The sequence below is a fragment of the Doryrhamphus excisus genome, linkage group LG4 (assembly GCF_037039965.1).
Source record: "Doryrhamphus excisus strain RoL-2023G ecotype Guam linkage group LG4, RoL_Dexc_Guam_v1.1, whole genome shotgun sequence".
Taxonomy (NCBI): Eukaryota; Metazoa; Chordata; class Actinopteri; order Syngnathiformes; family Syngnathidae; genus Doryrhamphus; species Doryrhamphus excisus.
The window spans coordinates 11441966-11460141 of NC_136360.1; the positions used below are offsets into that span (position 1 = coordinate 11441966).

At 43.8% G+C, this 18176-nt stretch overlaps 2 protein-coding genes across 3 annotated transcripts; both read left to right on the plus strand.

Moving 5' to 3' along the window:
* The first annotated feature begins 57 nt into the window (after positions 1-57).
* Positions 58-11525, plus strand: nrd1b (nardilysin b (N-arginine dibasic convertase)). Of its 2 annotated transcripts, XM_078790146.1 has the most exons (32): positions 136-204; positions 937-1058; positions 1343-1521; positions 1603-1858; positions 1922-2003; positions 2221-2374; positions 2467-2540; positions 2635-2730; positions 2859-2981; positions 3053-3110; positions 3313-3386; positions 3889-3958; positions 4073-4150; positions 4217-4337; positions 4515-4573; positions 4649-4703; positions 4818-4922; positions 4994-5117; positions 5229-5315; positions 5390-5509; positions 6259-6310; positions 6813-6963; positions 7397-7524; positions 7668-7830; positions 7910-7941; positions 8580-8718; positions 8953-9000; positions 9154-9206; positions 9280-9363; positions 9439-9646; positions 10964-11050; positions 11188-11525. In XM_078790146.1, the coding sequence occupies exons 3-32, from the start codon at positions 1355-1357 to the stop codon at positions 11398-11400; spliced, it is 3261 nt and encodes a 1086-aa protein (XP_078646272.1). In that variant the 5' UTR covers positions 136-204; positions 937-1058; positions 1343-1354; the 3' UTR covers positions 11401-11525. The 2 variants fall into 2 exon arrangements, with proteins under 2 accessions (XP_057929914.2, XP_078646272.1); XM_058073931.2 differs by lacking the exon at positions 937-1058 and having other exon boundaries at positions 58-204.
* Positions 11526-12234: 709 nt separating this feature from the next.
* On the plus strand, positions 12235-18082 carry LOC131129946 (sterile alpha motif domain-containing protein 9-like). The gene is made up of 4 exons (XM_078789922.1): positions 12235-12296; positions 12657-13309; positions 13593-13827; positions 13898-18082. Exons 2-4 carry the CDS (start codon positions 12668-12670, stop codon positions 17509-17511), a joined length of 4491 nt encoding a protein of 1496 aa, XP_078646048.1. The 5' UTR covers positions 12235-12296; positions 12657-12667; the 3' UTR covers positions 17512-18082.
* Positions 18083-18176: the final 94 nt, after the last annotated feature.

An 18176-nucleotide genomic window follows, 5' to 3' on the forward strand; every position in this document is an offset into this window, starting at 1 on the left:
AAAGCGCTACCAGAAAAAAACTTCCTCCAGTCCTACAGTGAAGAAAACGGAAGATGTCAATATTCTGACCAATCAGGTGACGCCTTGCACGGGCTAAACTTTTTTCTCAGCCAATCACAGACCATATTTCGACTCCCCAATGAGGCTCCTTGCTGCGTTGAACTCGGCACTTGTCTAACTCCACTAAACCTCCAATAATCGTCGGTAAGACGCTTTTGAAGATATATTTTAATCACATAGAAGTACTCTGTCATTTTCTTCACCTGATATGTGGCTTGACGGGGTACCAAACCTCCGAACCTTTCCTTAATTTCAAAGTAGAGATGGGATAGCTAGCTTGATTGTCATCAGGATTAGTGAAAGCTAACACTTACGCTACAGATCAAGCCTGTTCCCGGAGAATCGATTACGAGTTTTGATTCATCCAGGTTGGGACAATTTGCCAATTTTAACATATATCAATAATGATGGCATAGAGTTCTGGACAGCGTGTTCCGCCTGACTTACGTTCAGAAGTAATGCAAAACCACCCAATCATTTTTATTGAATGAATACTGAATTAGGTGAATCGGAATTTTCAGAATACATAAATATAGAATAGAATATCCAATTAATATAATGGCTACAAACAGAGGAGCTGATGTTTGTAAGTGGCAACAGTGAAGAAGAACGAATACTGTTTGTATTACCTGCCATTGCTATTCGAGATGTGCGGATCGATACTGAAATATTGATGATTCAGATACCAGTAGTAATGAATCATTTATTTAATGTTTTTAATATTTAACGCATTTGTGTTTTTATTGTTTAAAATACAATTTTCACATATTTTTTATGATTTTGTAAGTCACCCCGCTACACCTCAGTATACGTCAGGGTTTTAAATTATTCATTTCCATCCATCTTCTCTGCTGCTTGTCCTCATTCGTGTTGCAGGGGTATGCTGGAGTCTATCCCAGCTGACTTTGTGCAAACATGGTGTCAGGTTCAAACTCCAGTGACACTTTTAAAAACACTTAAATGCAGAAATACAGAAGAGACAGACAACAATATTCAAAGTTACTCGCAGCGAGGAGAGTGAAACCACATACCCAGTGACATGCCGCTCCACTCTGAATATGCAGTTCACATGCAGTTCTCTTTTTATTCTCTCTTGGGGGTCCCTACTACATGGTCGTGCAACTCTGGGGGTGAAGAATGTGAGAGCAACTATTTTTATTGTTTTATGAGTTCTTATCTTGACACATTCGACATTTGACACACAGCCTTTTAGTCTGTATCTGATTGGAAACAAAATATATAGTATATTGTAATTGTAACAATGCATATTCTACTCGTACAGTCCCTCGTGAGAATGCCTCAGACAAACAAGTCAGTCAGTGCTGGCAACACATTGGGTCAGGTCTGTGCTCCAGACCAGGGCGAGCCACCACCCCAGCAAGGTGTCAGGACTCCTGAGGCTGATGAGGACCAGGGAGACCCAGAGATCATTAAATCACCCAGTGACCCTAAGAAATACAGGTGGGAGGAAGACTGAGATGAAGAAGAGCAGGAAGTAAGTGGTGAAGTCACCTGCCATCTGATGTGTCTTTCTGCGTGCAGATACATCCAGCTCAGTAATGGCCTGAGAGCACTGCTCATCGCCGACTTCAGTAGGACTGATGAAAAAGCACACCGAGTTGACCAGAGGGATGCTGGGGATGATGAGGAGGAGGAGGAGGAGGACAGCGAAGGTGATTCTGGTGAGGGATCAGAGGAGGATGAGGAGGAAAACAAAGAGGAGGAGCAGGACAGCGATTTTGATGAGCTGGATGAGGACAACTCAGTGAAGAAGAAGAGAGGGAGCTCAGAGAAGCAGGTGGGAGACAAAGTATGAATGTTAATTTACTTATTTTCCACAAATGTTTTTGTGTGTGTCCAGGCTGCAGCTGCGCTATGCATCAATGTGGGCAGCTTCAGTGACCCTGATGACCTCCCTGGCCTCGCCCACTTCCTAGAACACAGTAAGTCCTGAACATAATAACTATGACTTGAGCCAAACAATTTAAAAAAATCAAGGTTACAATGGAATCTCATAAGCCTAAAAGCCAAATTTTTTGACTAAGAAACAAGCTATTCATTGTCATGGAAACATCTTCCAATGTCAGACTTTGGTAGATGTCTCTAGTGGTATCTTTTCTTCTCTCCTTCACATCCTTGTCCTTCCCTACTCTCCCTCAGTGGTGTTTATGGGAAGTGAGAAGTATCCGGCGGAGAATGGATTTGACGCCTTCCTCAAGAAGCACGGTGGCAGTGACAACGCCTCCACGGACTGCGAGAGAACCATCTTCCAGTTTGACGTGCAGAGGAAACATTTCAGAGAGGCTCTTGACAGGTGAGCTCACCAACTCCTCCAAAACTTTCGAAATTCAGCTTGATAAGGCTTTTGACCTATAGCGTGGTGAACCATTCCAACTTTCGTTTCAGATGGGCGCAGTTCTTCATCTGTCCTCTGATGATTGAGGATGCTATTGACAGGGAGGTGGAGGCGGTGGATAGCGGTAAGTCCATGATGACCACCGGTTCTGTCCACTTAAAAAAAAAATAAGTATTATCTTTTAAATTCACGTTTTCTCTCTGTCCTGTTTTGTTAAGAATACCAGTTAGCGCGGCCTTCAGACTCACATCGTAAGGAGATGCTGTTTGGTAGCTTGGCCACTCCGGGACATCCGATGAGCAAGTTCTGCTGGGGTAAGAATTGCATAGTCACCTCAGATAGCTTTTCTGCCATTTTGTTCTTAATGCTGCTCTCAAAACAGCAGACATGCTCGTATTGTTCTTCTCTGCGGAGGAAGAAAAAAAGTCTGATTTAATTTCAGGAAACGCTCAGACATTAAAACATGAGCCCAGAGAGAAAGGGATCAACACATACCAGCGGCTGCGTGACTTCTGGAAGAGATATTACTCTGCTCATTACATGACACTAACTGTTCAGTCTAAAGGTTTGTGTTTGCAAATAAGTCCTTTAAAAGAGCCCTGCCACCATTCGTATACACTGTATTTTTCTGTTTAGAGACCCTGGACACTCTGGAGCAATGGGTTAGGGAGATCTTCATCCACATCCCCAACAAGTACGACGCTCACTCCAGCACATCATCACACCCAGCTGCCTGAGCTTTCACTTTCTGTTCCACTTTTTTGTTTGGGGTCGACTCTTCCACAATTCCCCACATTGGGCAAGAAGACAAAAATAAGATGTCCCTTATTGCTGCTTGACACTGTGTCCATGTGCTGATTACACTGTGCTAGATGTTATTGTTGTTGTTTTTGCAGTGCTGAACCTCCAGCCAACTTTTCTCACCTGCAGAGGCCCTTCGACACACCGGCTTTCAACAAACTGTACCAAGGTATGAACAATCTCCACTAATGAACTATTATTGATTTGAATCCAAGAAGGTGCACAGTACAATAGTTTGAAAAGCATCATTGTGAGCGGATTATTTTCCATCTATCCTTTTCTACACCACGTGTACTCATAAAAGTCACAAGTGAGCTGGTAACTATCCCAGCTGACTTTGGGTGAGAGGCGGCGTACACCCTTGACTGGACACAAGCCGTTTGCAGGACACATATAGACAAACAATTCAAGTCACCTTCACACCTATGGACAATTTAGTCTTCAAGTCCCCACAATTTTGTCTCTATATGCATGTTTTTGCACTATAGAACGAAGGACCTGGACAAAAAACATGACTACATTTCCAATGGGAACAATTGTTTCAAAATGTAAACATATTGGGGGACAAGCAGTGTCCTGCAGCGGTTCTTCTGTTTTAGTTGTAATTCATCAATCTCCTTTTATGCAATATTATACTTTATACATATTTGCTCCTTGTATGTGAATTGCAGTGGTTCCAGTGAGAAAGGTGCATGCTCTGACCATCAGTTGGGCTGTCCCTCCCCAGGGGAAACATTACAGGTAAGTTCACTACTTGTGTAACAGGTCTAATGTTGTGATTCCCCTTCACATACCTAATAAAATGACCATTACATAGACATCTCGCCGACTGAAGAGCTTTGTGTTTTGTGCCAGGGTGAAGCCTCTTCACTACATCTCCTGGCTGATTGGCCACGAGGGCAGTGGCAGCATCTTATCTCTGCTACGCAAAAAGTGAGCCCTTTAGCGTGTACATCTAAGTTGTGGCGTGTGCGTAACTCATGGTGCATACATATCCAGGTGCTGGGCTTTGGCTCTCTTTGGAGGGAACAGCGAGACAGGCTTTGATCAGAACACCACATACTCCATCTTCTCTGTTTCCATCACTCTTACCGACGAAGGCTACCAGAACTACTTCCAGGTCAACACATGTGCACACTGGTGTCCCGTCAACTGAATCTAAGTTTATCCTAATCTATCAGTGGTCACTGATTTTGTGACCGTAAAGCCAAGTAGCATCTGCACACTTAAACGTTCCTATTATGAACTTCTTTCATACCCTTGTAGTACACGCCCTCATCCACTCTGTCCAATGCAGGTGGTTGACTTGGTGTTCCAGTACTTGAAGATGCTGCAGACTCTGGGCCCCCAGCAGAGGTCTGATTGCGCACGCACACTCCTCAATATGCATCACTTTTCGACGATTTGTACACTGATTGAACTCATTTTCAGGATTTATGAGGAGATTCAGAAGATAGAGGCCAACGAATTCCACTATCAGGAGCAGGTAGTGCACCACCAATGCTCTCTGATGCGACGTTAATACTTGGGTTGTCATGTGAGGACACAAAGAGGTTAAAGGGACACTATGCACTAACAAAATTTGTCTTTCCACCTGCAGACGGACCCTATTGAGTTTGTGGAGAACATCTGTGAGAATATGCAGTTGTTTCCCAAGGAGGACTTCCTCACAGGAGACCAACTCATGTTTGAGTTCGACCCAAAGGTTAACTAAACAAGGGGGCTTACTTTAATTGGCTTGTCAGGGATGGGGCCTAACCTCTGTGTGTGTTTCAGGTGATTGGTGCTGCTCTAACTTTGTTGACCCCTGACAGAGCCAACCTGCTTCTGCTGTCTCCAGAACATGAAGGTCACTGCCACCTGAAGGAGACATGGTTTGGTACCTCTTACAGCGTAGAGGGTAGGCCACACGCGTATATTTCAGTGTGTTGCTTTACACCTCTGCTGTGTTTAGTTCAATCTGCTGGCTAATTATGTTTGCCTTAGATGTGTGTTTGTTTTGTTTCTTCAGACATCTCAGTCGAGTGGGCTCAACGCTGGGCAGGAGATTTTGAAGTCAGCCCTGAACTTCACCTACCTGCTGAGAACAAATTCATTGGTCAGAGCGAGTACACATTACAAACATGTGGCGCTATGCAGTTTATGTAGTAATATTTATTTTTCTCGCTGCAGCATCTGATTTCACTCTGCAGCTGTCTGACTGTCCTGACTCTGAGTTTCCTGTCAAGATTGTTGACCACGAGCTAGGCTGCCTGTGGTACAAGAAGGACAACAAGTTCAAGATCCCTAAAGGTAAATACAACCACAACTACAGTCATCCCTTGTTCAACGCTGTTGTTTCCAGATCCGACTGCGTTTACACCTTCTTTCCATGAAAAAGGATTCAATATTCAGAAATTTAATATTTTCATTGTGAGATCATAGAAAACCTCTCTGACCTTCTAAAATGTTTTTTTTAAACATTATTAGATCACACAATAACATCGGGAAAGTTGTACTTGTTTTAGTATTGCAAATGTAATGTGGGTCGATCACATAAAAAAAATAAAATTGACATCAGCCTATAATCATCCTCATTATAACATTTGTCTCTTGATATACAGGACAGTCAGTCAGACGTGAATCTGCCATTTAGTAGATTCTGACACTATTGCAAGATTTGTTCACCACATTGTGGATCTCTGAAGTGACACAAAAGATTGCCGCCACTTTTAGCATAGCACAGCCAGCCAACTATTTAGCCAACTATTTGGGATAGGCTCCAGCACCCCCCGGGACCCTCGTGAGGAAAAAGCGGTAGAAAATGAATGAATGAATGTTGAAGAAGCCGAAAATATACCACTTCCACACACAATGGGAAGAGAACGTTTTTTTCACCGTCATGTTGGACTATGCATCCCTGGCCGTAATGTAATGTAAGGCAGTGTCTCATCAATGTAACATCACTGACACACATTGACCAGAATACTACATATGACTTGTCTGTCTTGTCTATTTTTGACTACAAGCCATAGTCAATTTACTATATTTCTTTCTTTCAGCATACATTCGTTTCAACTTGATCTCACCTATGATTCAGAAGAGTCCAGAGAAGTAAGTAACACACCTGAAGACAAGATGATCCTTTTATAGGGCCCTATGAGCTCCACGGTAACGAAATTGCAGAATTGGCCAATTATAACAGAATCTTCTGTTGAACATGGAATCTTTTGAAAAGTGACGTGTAAATGAAATGTCATCTTGATGAGTGGGTAAGTTGGTGTGGGAAATATTTCCCCAGAGGGCCGCTCAATCATGTTGGATAAGTATATTTTCACCGTTTGTGTTTTACTGTTTTTTAATGTAAGGACAATTCTACAATGCTTGTAAAATTCAACGGAAGGATGTTTTCATTTAATTAACGGACATTTTATTCACTAATCCAAACGGCACACATTCTGTGCTGGTAAAATAAGTGGAAAAGAACGTAATTGTAAAAAATTAAAATGGAAAAAACTGAATTGGGGAAAAAATAAACTGGATTTCATAGGGCCTTGCTCTTAAAGTCTTTCATTCGAACACATACACACACTCCACTTTGATGTTTCCCATCTAGTCTGGTGCTGTTTGACCTTTTTGTGAATATCCTGGCTCACAACCTGGCAGAGCCGGCCTATGAGGCCGACGTAGCCCAGCTGGAGTACAAGCTCGTGGCCGGCGAGCACGGCCTGGTGGTTCGACTAAAGGGCTTCAACCACAAACTTCCAGTGAGAATACACACACACACACATGCATTCACACGTTCATTAAGGTGATGCGGAAGGTGTGGTGTTTGGATGGTTGAAAGCTCAGCTGTTGAGGTTGAAAGCTCAGCTGTTTCTTTTATATCTTTGACAATCAGCAGACTTAAAGAGCTGCTATGTTTTTTGTTTTTTAATTGTGACCATTTTGGTAAGTGTGTTGAATAGGGATCGACCAATATGTTTTTTTTTTATTTTGGGCCAATGCCGATACCGATTATTTTCCATCATCCTTAGTCGATGGTGGATTTTGCTTGGGCCAATATTTGTGGCCGATACTGCTTTGTGGCCGAATTGGCAGCATAAAACCCTGATAAGAGCATCCCTAATCCTGACTGATGTTAGACTCAGCCAGCTACAGATTTTGATACCAGTCCACTTCCTCCCTGCATCCCGCTAGTTGCTGCTGAAGCTGATCGTGGATCACCTGGCGGACTTCAGCACAGAACCGGGCGTCTTTGCTATGTTTTTAGAGCAGATGAAGAAGACTTACTTCAACATCCTCATCAAGCCAGAGCGCCTCGGCAAGTACGTCTACATTTGGAGAAGACTTACACAGGAGGGACAATGTGTTGATCAGCTCACCCCATGTCTTCTTCGTATGGGCTAAAGCCAAGCTAGCTATGTTAATGTGTTACAATATTTGTGGGTGTTGTCTTCATTTTCTGTAGGGATGTTCGTCTGTTAATTCTGGAGCACAGTCGCTGGTCCGTTATTCAGAAGTACCAGGCCATCATGAAGGGCTTGAACATGCACGACCTCATGACATTTGTTGTCAAACTGACAGCAGAGTTATATGCTGAGGGGCTCGTGCAGGGTAACTTTACCAGCTCGGTGAGATTTCTTCTTCATGCAGACTATCCATCACAAAGAATTTGGTGTCTTGGGATTAATTTGATCTTTGCTCCAACAGGAGTCCAAGGAATTCCTGCACTACATCACTGAGTGAGTGCACACTTGTCTTTTAATCTTTAATCTTGTCGAGAAATGTGTACATATTAAAAGTATTACGCATGTCAGTATATCACAAGTGAGTACAGCCCTTAAATGTAGCAAACATTTTCTTACAGTATCTTGTGAATGGACAATGCTATTAGAAGTTAACAGATATAATTTAGAGTAGTCAGTGTACAGCCATCATTGTCTAAATAGCTGCTAACACAAGTAAGAAGCAATATAATTGTCTTGCCTCCAGTGTGGTGGAGGTGCTGCATGAACGCTGTCACTACTGGGTAGCTGCAGTTCATTGAGGGGAAGATGAATTTCAGCATATGCATGTGAAGCAGCTCTTAATCCCGCTCCCTGGGAAACTGGACTGCATGGCAATCTTTGAAAATAAGGAGCCCACACACACACACCTCCGAGATCACAAACACCTTGCTGAGGAAGCTGAAGGAGAAAGACATGTAGTGGACAAGTATGTCATTTACTGACCAAAACCCGACACATCACCTGTGGGGCATCATCAAGCGAAAGGAAGGAAGGTGTATTGGTGCAATGTGTCTGAATATCCACCTGCTCCACCAGTGAGAAGATATACTTTTAGTAAACTGATTGCCGTACTGCCTTCTGTGTCCTTACAGGAAGCTGCAGTTCCAGCCTCTGTCAGCAGAGGTCCCTGTCTTGTTCCGAGTGGTGGAGCTGCCCCAGAAACATAACCTGTGCAAGGTCAAGTCTCTCAACAAGGGGGATGCCAACTCCGAGGTCACAGTGTACTACCAGGTCGTTACCCCACTCCACACAACAGCTGACATTTGTCCCAAGTATTTCTACTTTAATGTACTTGTGCTCTACTTTCTAATTCTTTCAGAAATGGCAACATATGTCTTTTTATACAATTATCACCAACTAAATGGCCTACATATTCTGATGTCTTTTTGCACTATACTATATTTGTATATACTATCTGGGAACAAAAACTAAATTAACTAATTGGGGATGTCCTCTGTGTTTCAGTCAGGACTGAAGAAGCTGCGTGAACATGCCTTGATGGAGCTGCTGGTGGTGAGTTTGCTTCTTTTAGCAAAGTCCAGCACATATTTAACAAGTACACACATGCAACACAGTGCAAATATGCCAAAAGACAAGATTCCAATTCTATAACTCTGCTGATGCTGTATTGCCTTGTGTGTTTGGATCATGTTTTTTTATTTGCAGATGCACATGGAGGAGCCATGCTTTGACTTTCTCAGAACCAAAGAGACACTCGGGTCAGAAACATCATCTTCAAGTTATTAGTTATATAGTCTTCTTTCGTTTTACACAATTTACTTTGATCCCCAGGTACCAGGTGTACCCCACTTGCAGGAACACCTCAGGAGTGCTGGGTTTCTCTGTCACTGTGGCAACACAGGCCACCAAGTTTAGGTGAGCACCATAAGCTTGCCGCTCACAGGTTAAAGGTCGTACATATGTTAAAGGTCAGCCATTTTCCTCTGGCAGCACCGAGTTTGTTGAGTCAAAGATCGAGGAGTTCTTGGTGGCTTTCGGCGAGCGTCTGTCAGCTCTGAGCGAGGAGGTCTTTAGGACCCAGGTGACTGCGCTCATCAAGCTGAAGGAGTGCGAGGACGCGCACCTCGGAGAGGAAGTGGACCGCAACTGGTTTGAGGTGGTCACACAGCAGTACGTCTTCCCACGGCTCAACAAGGAGGTGGGATGCCAGCATTTGTAACATGTAACACTATCACTTTTATTGTCAACATAAGGCAAAACATTTTAGGAACGCAAAACATTAAAAACACTGACAGATACCAATACTATATCCTTTATATACAAACTGACTGATACCAAATGATTTAATGAAAAGCTGATTTCCGTGAAAAATCGTCTGACTGGCATATGCCGAAAAATGTCTTTTCACAATCACAAAAGCCGATCACCTGCGATCCTTGCATATGGGCAGTGTCCTCCTCCCACTTGCCTTCACACTGCCCAGGCGTGCCAAAACAAACAACCATGTCACCTGCCAACACATGCCTCGAAAACAGTTCTATAAAAAGCATGTTAAAAAGCGTTCATTTCATACGGCATTTGAAGAACAATGTGGTCGTCAGACAAATGGCAGCTATGCAGCCATGTGGACAACACTCACCCGTATGTTTGTGACAGTCAGAAGGCATATAATAACCTTCTGATAAGGTTATAATAACCCCCAAAATAATTGAATTCATCAAATGAGATGACCAGCCTTTTTCAGCGGTGGAAGACACCGGGTGTGCCAACTGCTAGCTCTCACTTACCTGGAAGTCGTGCTTGAGCTTCACCAATGTACACTCACATCCAAAGTCGCCTTAAAGAAGGCATTTCATCAAGTTTCACGATATGTTCTTTTCAAAAAGTAAGTAAAATATGTTTTTGTCTAAATTAAGGTGTTTTTTTTCATATCATACAGCTAGTAGCAGGGGTGCAGCCAGGAATTTTGGGTCCCATGAAAAAAAAAAATCATGTTGGGGCCCCCCTTCTCCATCCATCCATTTTCTATGTCGTTTATCCTCACTAGTGTCGCAGGGTTATGCTGGAGCCTATCCCAGCTCTTTTCAGGTGAAGGGTGGGTACAACGTGGACTGGTCACCAGCCAATCACAGACATTGTCCCCCTTTTATTAATGACTCATTTTATTAGTAATTACCTATTGTGTGGCAGGACCTTGGAATTGTCCTGTCTTTTCCCCATTATACAGAACCCCTGGTTAATATCACTCATCATAACAATTTGAAAATGTATAATTAATCCATGTGAATCACTATTAGTATTGGCTGATTTCTGTCCTGGATAATCTATCGCAATTGGTAGCATAAAACCCTGATCGGTCCATTTCTAGAACTTACTGTAGTTGTGTGGTTCCTCTCTCTCAAAATGATAAAAGCAATAAACATCTTAATGGAGCTACATGTTGAAATAAAGTTTAAGTCTGTCTATGGCGGTTTTAGTGACAGTTGTAGTGGTTCTGGTGGTGTGTGTGCTACAGATCGAGGCCCTGAAAGGCTTCACACAGGAGGAGCTGGTCTCTTGGTTCCTGGATCATCGCAGCAGCACCAGGAAGCTCAGCGTGCATGTAAGACAACACCTACACCTTGTTCTGCTGAAGTTTCCTCCGCTGCTCTCCACTTCCTGTTTGCTGTGATTGCAGCAGGACGTAGTTATTACATGTAACATCCTCACTGTCACTTTTTCACTCCCTATCTGGGTCAGGTGGTGGGATTTGGCGTGGAGGAGAGCGACGCACCAGAACAGAACAGCGTCTGCACCCCAGACAGCCTCCCCTCCTCATCCTATGGTGAGGTCAGTGAGCTGATTTTCCTGCCCGCCTCCTCTCCATCGCTCCAGGGCGCCACTCTGATCGCTGACATCCGGGCCTTCAGCTCCTCCCTCCCCCTGCACCCATACCACAAAGTCCTCAGTTAGGTGGCGCACATTCATCATGTTGTTTTTGTTGGCGTGCGTACAATAACAATGGCATAGTTATTTTAACTGTTATTTCCTTCAAAGTGTCATACATGTCATTAAAGTATTTTAAAAACATTCTTCAACTTTCTCAACTCTTTTATATGCAGACAACACAATTTCACCTGAGATGCCAAACTTAGCAGCAACATTTTTTCAATTAATAGCTCACTTGATAAGATCAGTTAAAGTCAACACAAACCCTGATGGTGCAGTTAAAGGAATATTTCCAGGTGTTTTGGGAATTTTTGTGTGGAAGTCTTCTCTCTGATCATTACTAAAAATGAGAACATTTGTAGAGGAATACTATTTTCACGCCCTAGTTCAGTTCACTTGAGGTAAGTGATTCAATTGTTTTATTTCCAGAAGCTCATTGTGCCCTTTTAGGCAGAAACATTTGAATATCAAAGATGTATGTTAACATGTTTGGCCGTGAATAATGAGAGTCATTTGATGAATGAATGAATATTGAACAGATGTTAGCATATGGATGTTGCAAGCAGGTGATGAGCTCGGTTTAATTATATTATCTGTCCAGGGGGTGGTGAACAAGTGGGCTCCCTGTAGGAAGTACAGAGTACTTTCAGTGTTGGTGCAGAGGTACCAACATGTAGGAGTTTATCATACTTGACACGCAACTTCACTCTTCACTTTCACTGCTGTCCATTTTCGAGTCTTTAGGGGAGAGGGAGCCAGTGCTGGGCATTTGATATCTGTTGACGACCAGCATACGATCATGTATCAATGTGGATACACCCCTCAAGTATCAATGTTCTACTTGCAGTGAGGATGGAATGTTCCAGGAACTTGGGAGAACGAAAGTGTTTCGGAAAGAAGAGTCCTGCTGACTACATGAGGTAAGAAAAAAAAACAAACCCATAAAATTCGACCTAAAACTTAAAGATGATGTTTAAAATGTTTTATTAGAAAGACTTGTTACATTTATTTACATTTGAGACAAAACCATGGACTTCCTGTTTTAAAATACAATGTTGCTTGTGGCTTTTGACTCTTATATGTTCCCTAGTTGTACCAAGAAAAAACAACTCCCCAAAACTGGGATTGTTGCGCTTTACGATGTTTACAATAATGTTTTCTGTGTACTTTGTACCACAGTGGAGGAGATAGAATGTAGTACACACACATACATCCAATACTGTTGTATTTTAGTTTTTCATGTCTAGAATAAAAGAACCGAATGTTTGGTTTGCTTCCAGGTGCGTCCACAATGAGCGGGACCCATTGTGAGCTACCAGATCAGGTAACAAAGTGGACCACAAAGGATGTCACTCACTGGCTGACCTCCAAGGTCCGTGTCCATCCGACTTTTGCAGACAAGTTTGAAAAAGAAGACGTGTGTGGAGAATTCCTACTGACCTTTGAGAAAAAAGAAATACTGGAGATGGGCATAAAACATGGTCCCGCGGTCAAAATCACCAGATACCTGGAAAAGCTGAAGAAAGAAGAAAAAGGTTCAGAAATGGAGTCCCGAAAGCCCTGCCTCATTGAGCAGTGGACCAAGGAGGAGGTGTATGAGTGGTTGCTTCCTCTTGTAAAGAGCAACAAGCAATATGCAGAAAAGCTCCTACAGGAAGATGTCTCTGGAGACTGTCTGCTTTGCTTTGAGAAGAAGGACTTCAAGGACATCGACATCAGAATCGGTCCAGCTGTGCACATTCTGAAAAACCTTGACAAGCTCAAAGAGAAAATGGACCTTACCACAGACCAACAGGAGGGCATGGCTCAGGCAAAAGATGAAGTTGACTCTAAAAAACTGAAAGAGAGCCAAAAGGTGGCTCCTTCAACAGAGGACATTCCAGTTCCGAGACTGAACTCTCAGGTTGTGCTGTCCAAGAGGAAACAAGTCAAGGTAACCTTCTCTTTGAAATAAGGACTGATGAACTACTGTTTAGTTTCTCATGAGTAACTAAAGGATTCTAAAAATAATTTGTGGCCATCTTAAAACCTTTGATCGCTACATCCTATTGTTGTCACTTTAACCATATTGTACTGAATAACCAGAACACAGACCATTTTTCTATATTCTCTGTTGCAGTTCTTTTTCCTGTCCTATGGTTATCATCACACTTTCTCTTTGACATCACCGGTACCTCCGGTGTGGATGCTATTTGTCTTAACAGGACACAATCTAGCAAGTGGTCAGCCTCTTGGAGGAACTACCAAAAGAAGACTTTAAAAAATTTCAAGTCTTCTTACACGACAAAAACAATGAGAAGAAGCGGCAAATTCCTTGGTGCAAACTGGAAGGCAAGGACAGAGTGGACACCGCCAAATTAATGAACGACCACTACGACGACCAGGCCATACCTGTGACAAGAGAACTTCTGCACCAAATCAATCAGCACCAGCTTGCTAGCACATTGGAAGGTATCATGGGTAAGATGTCAAACCAGTCGTCCTATTCCTGTTTTTCATGTTTGCACTTTGTCATCTTCAGCTCAGTCGGGTCAGCTGATGTGCTACTCGGAAGAAGCGGAGTTAAGGAGAGATGCAAATCAAGGAGAAAAACTGAAAAATCTGCTGACGTGCGGTGGGAACTCCCTGGACAACTATGATAGATTTGTTGTGGTGGTGAACAAGAGCAGTCCAGAACAAGTCCAGCACCTCCAATTTCTGACTAAACTCCAACTGTTCTGTGTCTTGGACTTTGACCCAAACTCCAACATCCCTCAGGGATTGTGTCACTCCTACAAAGAGACACGTGTGGCGAATCTGCATTACCCATCTCAGTATCAGGGCGAAGTGGACTCTATAGTGACCGACCTCAACCTCTATCGTCAGACGAGCTGGGTCTTCTGCAATGGTAGACACGATATCGAGAGCGAACTTAACATGGAGCAGGACTATAAGACGTGGTGGAAGAAATCTTGCAGAGATGTCGAGCAGTTGGTTGCATTCATTTGTCACTGTGACTTTTTTAATTATGGAAGAGGCCTCATCATTTTCCTTCTGCTGTCGTCTGTGGACACAGACAAGGACCCGTTTTTTGAGACCTACAAGTCTTTCTTGAAATACAGGGAAGAAGAGAATAACATCATCACTATTTGTGAGTCCACAAGCACTTACACCAAATGGAAGGAACTCATTGTTGAAAAGTTTGACTATGATATAGACCCGCTCTCAATCTACGAGCTGACACTCAATCAGGTCAACGGGACTGTGATGGCACTGGGGCCGTTCAGCCAGTCGCGTTCAAAGCTGTTACCGTCGTCAGACTCCAGCGCCGTGGTGCTGAAGCAGAAAGATGAAGATTTATTGACCGCTTTGGACATTTTGTGTCTGAATCAGTGTGAAAATGTTTATGAAGACGAAAGCGGTCCAGAGTTCCAAAAGTTTCGGAAACAACAGGAGGAGGACTTCTACCGAGGAGGCAAAGTCAAATGGTGGAACTTTTACTTCTGTGACAAGGACAGTAAGAAGACATTTGTCAAGAGAGACAAGTACCAAAATGTGATGGGAATTATTCGCTCTCAGAGAGTCAGCAGAAATACTTGTGTGCTGTTGAATTTATTCCACCATCCAGGCTGTGGCGCTACCACCTTAGTCATGCACGTCATGTGGGAGCTTCGCAAGGAGTTTCGATGTGCGGTGTTGAAAGATACCACGCTGCCTAAGGAAGACGTAGCTGCTCAGATTATACATCTCATGAAGCTGGAAAGTGTAATGCCGTCTCCAGTCTTGCTGTTGATGGACGACTTAAAGGAGACCGTTACTGACGACCTTGTCAACTGCATCCGCAAAGCGGTGGAAGACTTGGGCAACTCGAATGTGAACACGCCAAACTGCAAAGTCATTGTCCTGAACTGTGTTCGCTCGCATAGCCCAAAAGAACAATACAAGCATCACAACTCCACACAGTGTCAGTTCATCACCGCTTCACTGTCACAACATGAGCAGGAAGAGTTTGACAAGAAACTGGAAGAGCTGCAGAAAACACATGATAAGCCCGAAAACTTTTACACCTTCATGATCATGAAGAGCAATTTTGATCAGAAGTACATCAAGGATTTGGCTCGCAATACATTGAAGAACTTTGACATTGACACTGAGGATGCCAAACTCTTTGCCTTTCTGGCCTTGCTGAGCACCTATGTCTCGGAATCGGGAATTGCATTGTCGCTTTGTGAGGATTTCTTTGGCGTGAAAATGACACGCTACCCAGTGGACTGTGTGTTGGACAAGATGAAGGTCTACTCCAACTTCCTCATTATAGACAGAGTCGAAGAGTGTGGAGGATACAAAAGACTTCGGATTCTCCATCATTCCATCGCGGACGCCTGCTTGGAACAATTGGAGCAAGGCTACAACTTAATGGCTAGTGACATCACTATGCTGATGCTTCACTGTGATCTGTTCTTCAGGAATGCCGTGGTCAAAGACAAACTGATGCTCTCCATTGTACACATGTTGATTTCAAGACGCAAGAAGGATGGCAATGAAAGGGAGCCCTTCTCTCCCCTCATTGACAAAATCCATCAACAGCAGGGCGGACAAACTGTGCAGGACATCTTTGTGAAAGCGTCCTCCAGGTTTAGTCAGACGGCGTCTATCCCTCAAGCCTTTGCACGATATCTGTGCATCAACGAGCGAGACTTTCCTGAGGCGCTGAAGTGGGCGGAGAAGGCCAGGAACATCACGGAAAACCCGTACATGATTGACACAATTGGACAAGTATACAAAAGTTACCTGAAGTCAAATATGGACAAAGAAAAACAAGAGATGTCTCACAATCCAGACGACTTGGACACCAACATTCACCTAGCCATCAATGGAATCAGAGCTTTCCAACGCGCCCAAGACCAGTGGGACAATTTCCAAGTGGACAAGCCCGATGATCAGTCTGGTGACTTCGCTCGAAAGGCGTACAATATATACGGCCACGTGGGAGTGATAGAAGTGTCTTTCCTTGTCTTTGAGATCCTGGTTAGAGTACCTTTCTTCGAGGAATGTGACCCCATGAAGAAGAAGTACTTTGTGAGTTTTCTGAAAGGCTCCATTCCAATCGGTAGCGTTCACAAAGACAGTAGCCCAGTCAACGACCATTTTGCAAAGATCATTAAGGACCACGAGCCCTTCCTGCTCCACCTGAAGCCTAACGTCAAGGAGAAGTTTGACTTCCTCAACTGTTACTTTACCTACACCAAAGGCAACTTTGAGTTTGACACTGTCAACTACAGGACAGTGTGCAACCACTTTAAAAAGTACGTGGAGCTCTTCTGCACTGCGCCAGGGGAGCTAAGAAAAGTGAATGAGGAAAACACCAAACTGAAAGATTGCTTGCGCATTGAAGAATGCAGGATGTATCTGGAAAAGAACGAAGCGGACACCTTCTCTGGAATTCTTCAACACTTGGACAGGTCAGCCTACGAGATGGAGAAAATTGTGGAATGCTTCGCTTTTTTGCAACAGACAGTCAAACAAAAACAGAACATTCAAGTGAAAATCAATTACATTTTGGCAAATGTGGTTCTTTACACTTTCAATCCAAAGTCCAAACTTGTGAAGAGTTACAAGCAGCTGTGTGTTTTGCTTCAGGAAGCTCTGCAGGTTGTTGGACACCATTACCACTTACCAGACCCGTACTTCCTGGCTGTCCTCTTCTTCTGGCCCACACTGTCGGAGGAAAACTCAGAAATTCGAACATACCTCAATGCCATTCGCAATTCATCCCGCACACACCTGTCAAAGTTGTTCTACAAGAGAAGCACCATTGCACACCTGTACTTGGGAAGAGAGGATGGACTCAAGAGACTTGTGTCAAAAGCCAGTCTGGATAAGAATTTTCTTACCAATATGCCACGTGACAAACTGGCACAACTCTGGCGGAACGGAGACATCTTTCAGGAGAAAGACATCAGCGGCCGCCTGCTCCGAGTCAGCGGAACCATGGAGCAGGGAGATGTCTTTGCCAACTACGGAAGATTGAAAATTCCTGTGAACCCGGCACGCAAGAGTGGAATTAGAGGCGGTTGCAGCACAGAGAAGATATCCTTTTATCTGGGATTTGCCATCAATGGGCCGCTGGCGTACGATATTCAGTATCAAAACTAGACGTGTTGTTCCGATTACCTCTGTGCCTTGTGGCGCTCTCCCTTTCTCTCTCTCCATCAGTATATCGCCCGGCTGGAGCTGGGACAGCTGGACGCAACTGTTCACCATCAGACCGTGAAGCCACTGAGGCTGATTGGAGGCAGCTGGGAGTTGCTGGTTCTTCACTCTTGCTACCTGAAGTCCTCGCACGCCACGACTCCGCTACCAGCTCCCTCATCCTGTCCAGCTGTCCCTACCTTCCCAGAGGACTCTCCCTTCGTTTTGCTTCCCTGGTGTGCCGCTGCCACCAGCGCCCTCAGTTTGTCCATTGTTCTCACCTTTAGTTTTAACCTTGGTGTGCAGCCTGCTGCTGCCACCAGCGCCCTTAGTTAGACCTCCTTCTTGCCTTGAGCCTCGCTTGTTCACCACCAGTGAGTCATTAAAGAACTTTTAACCACTCAAACCTGCAACTGCATTCTGTGGTCCACCGCGGGAACGTAACACCTGTGTCTGTATGTAAATATTCGCTTATTGTAAGATGTCTTCCTCAGGGAAAAAATATCCTGAACAAATAAATGTGGCATTGTTTTCACGGAGGTGTGTTTTTCAGGTTTGACATTTTTGCATTTCTGAAAACTGAGAACTTTTTGGAATGCAGGATTTGTAGTCAAACTAAGTGATGATGA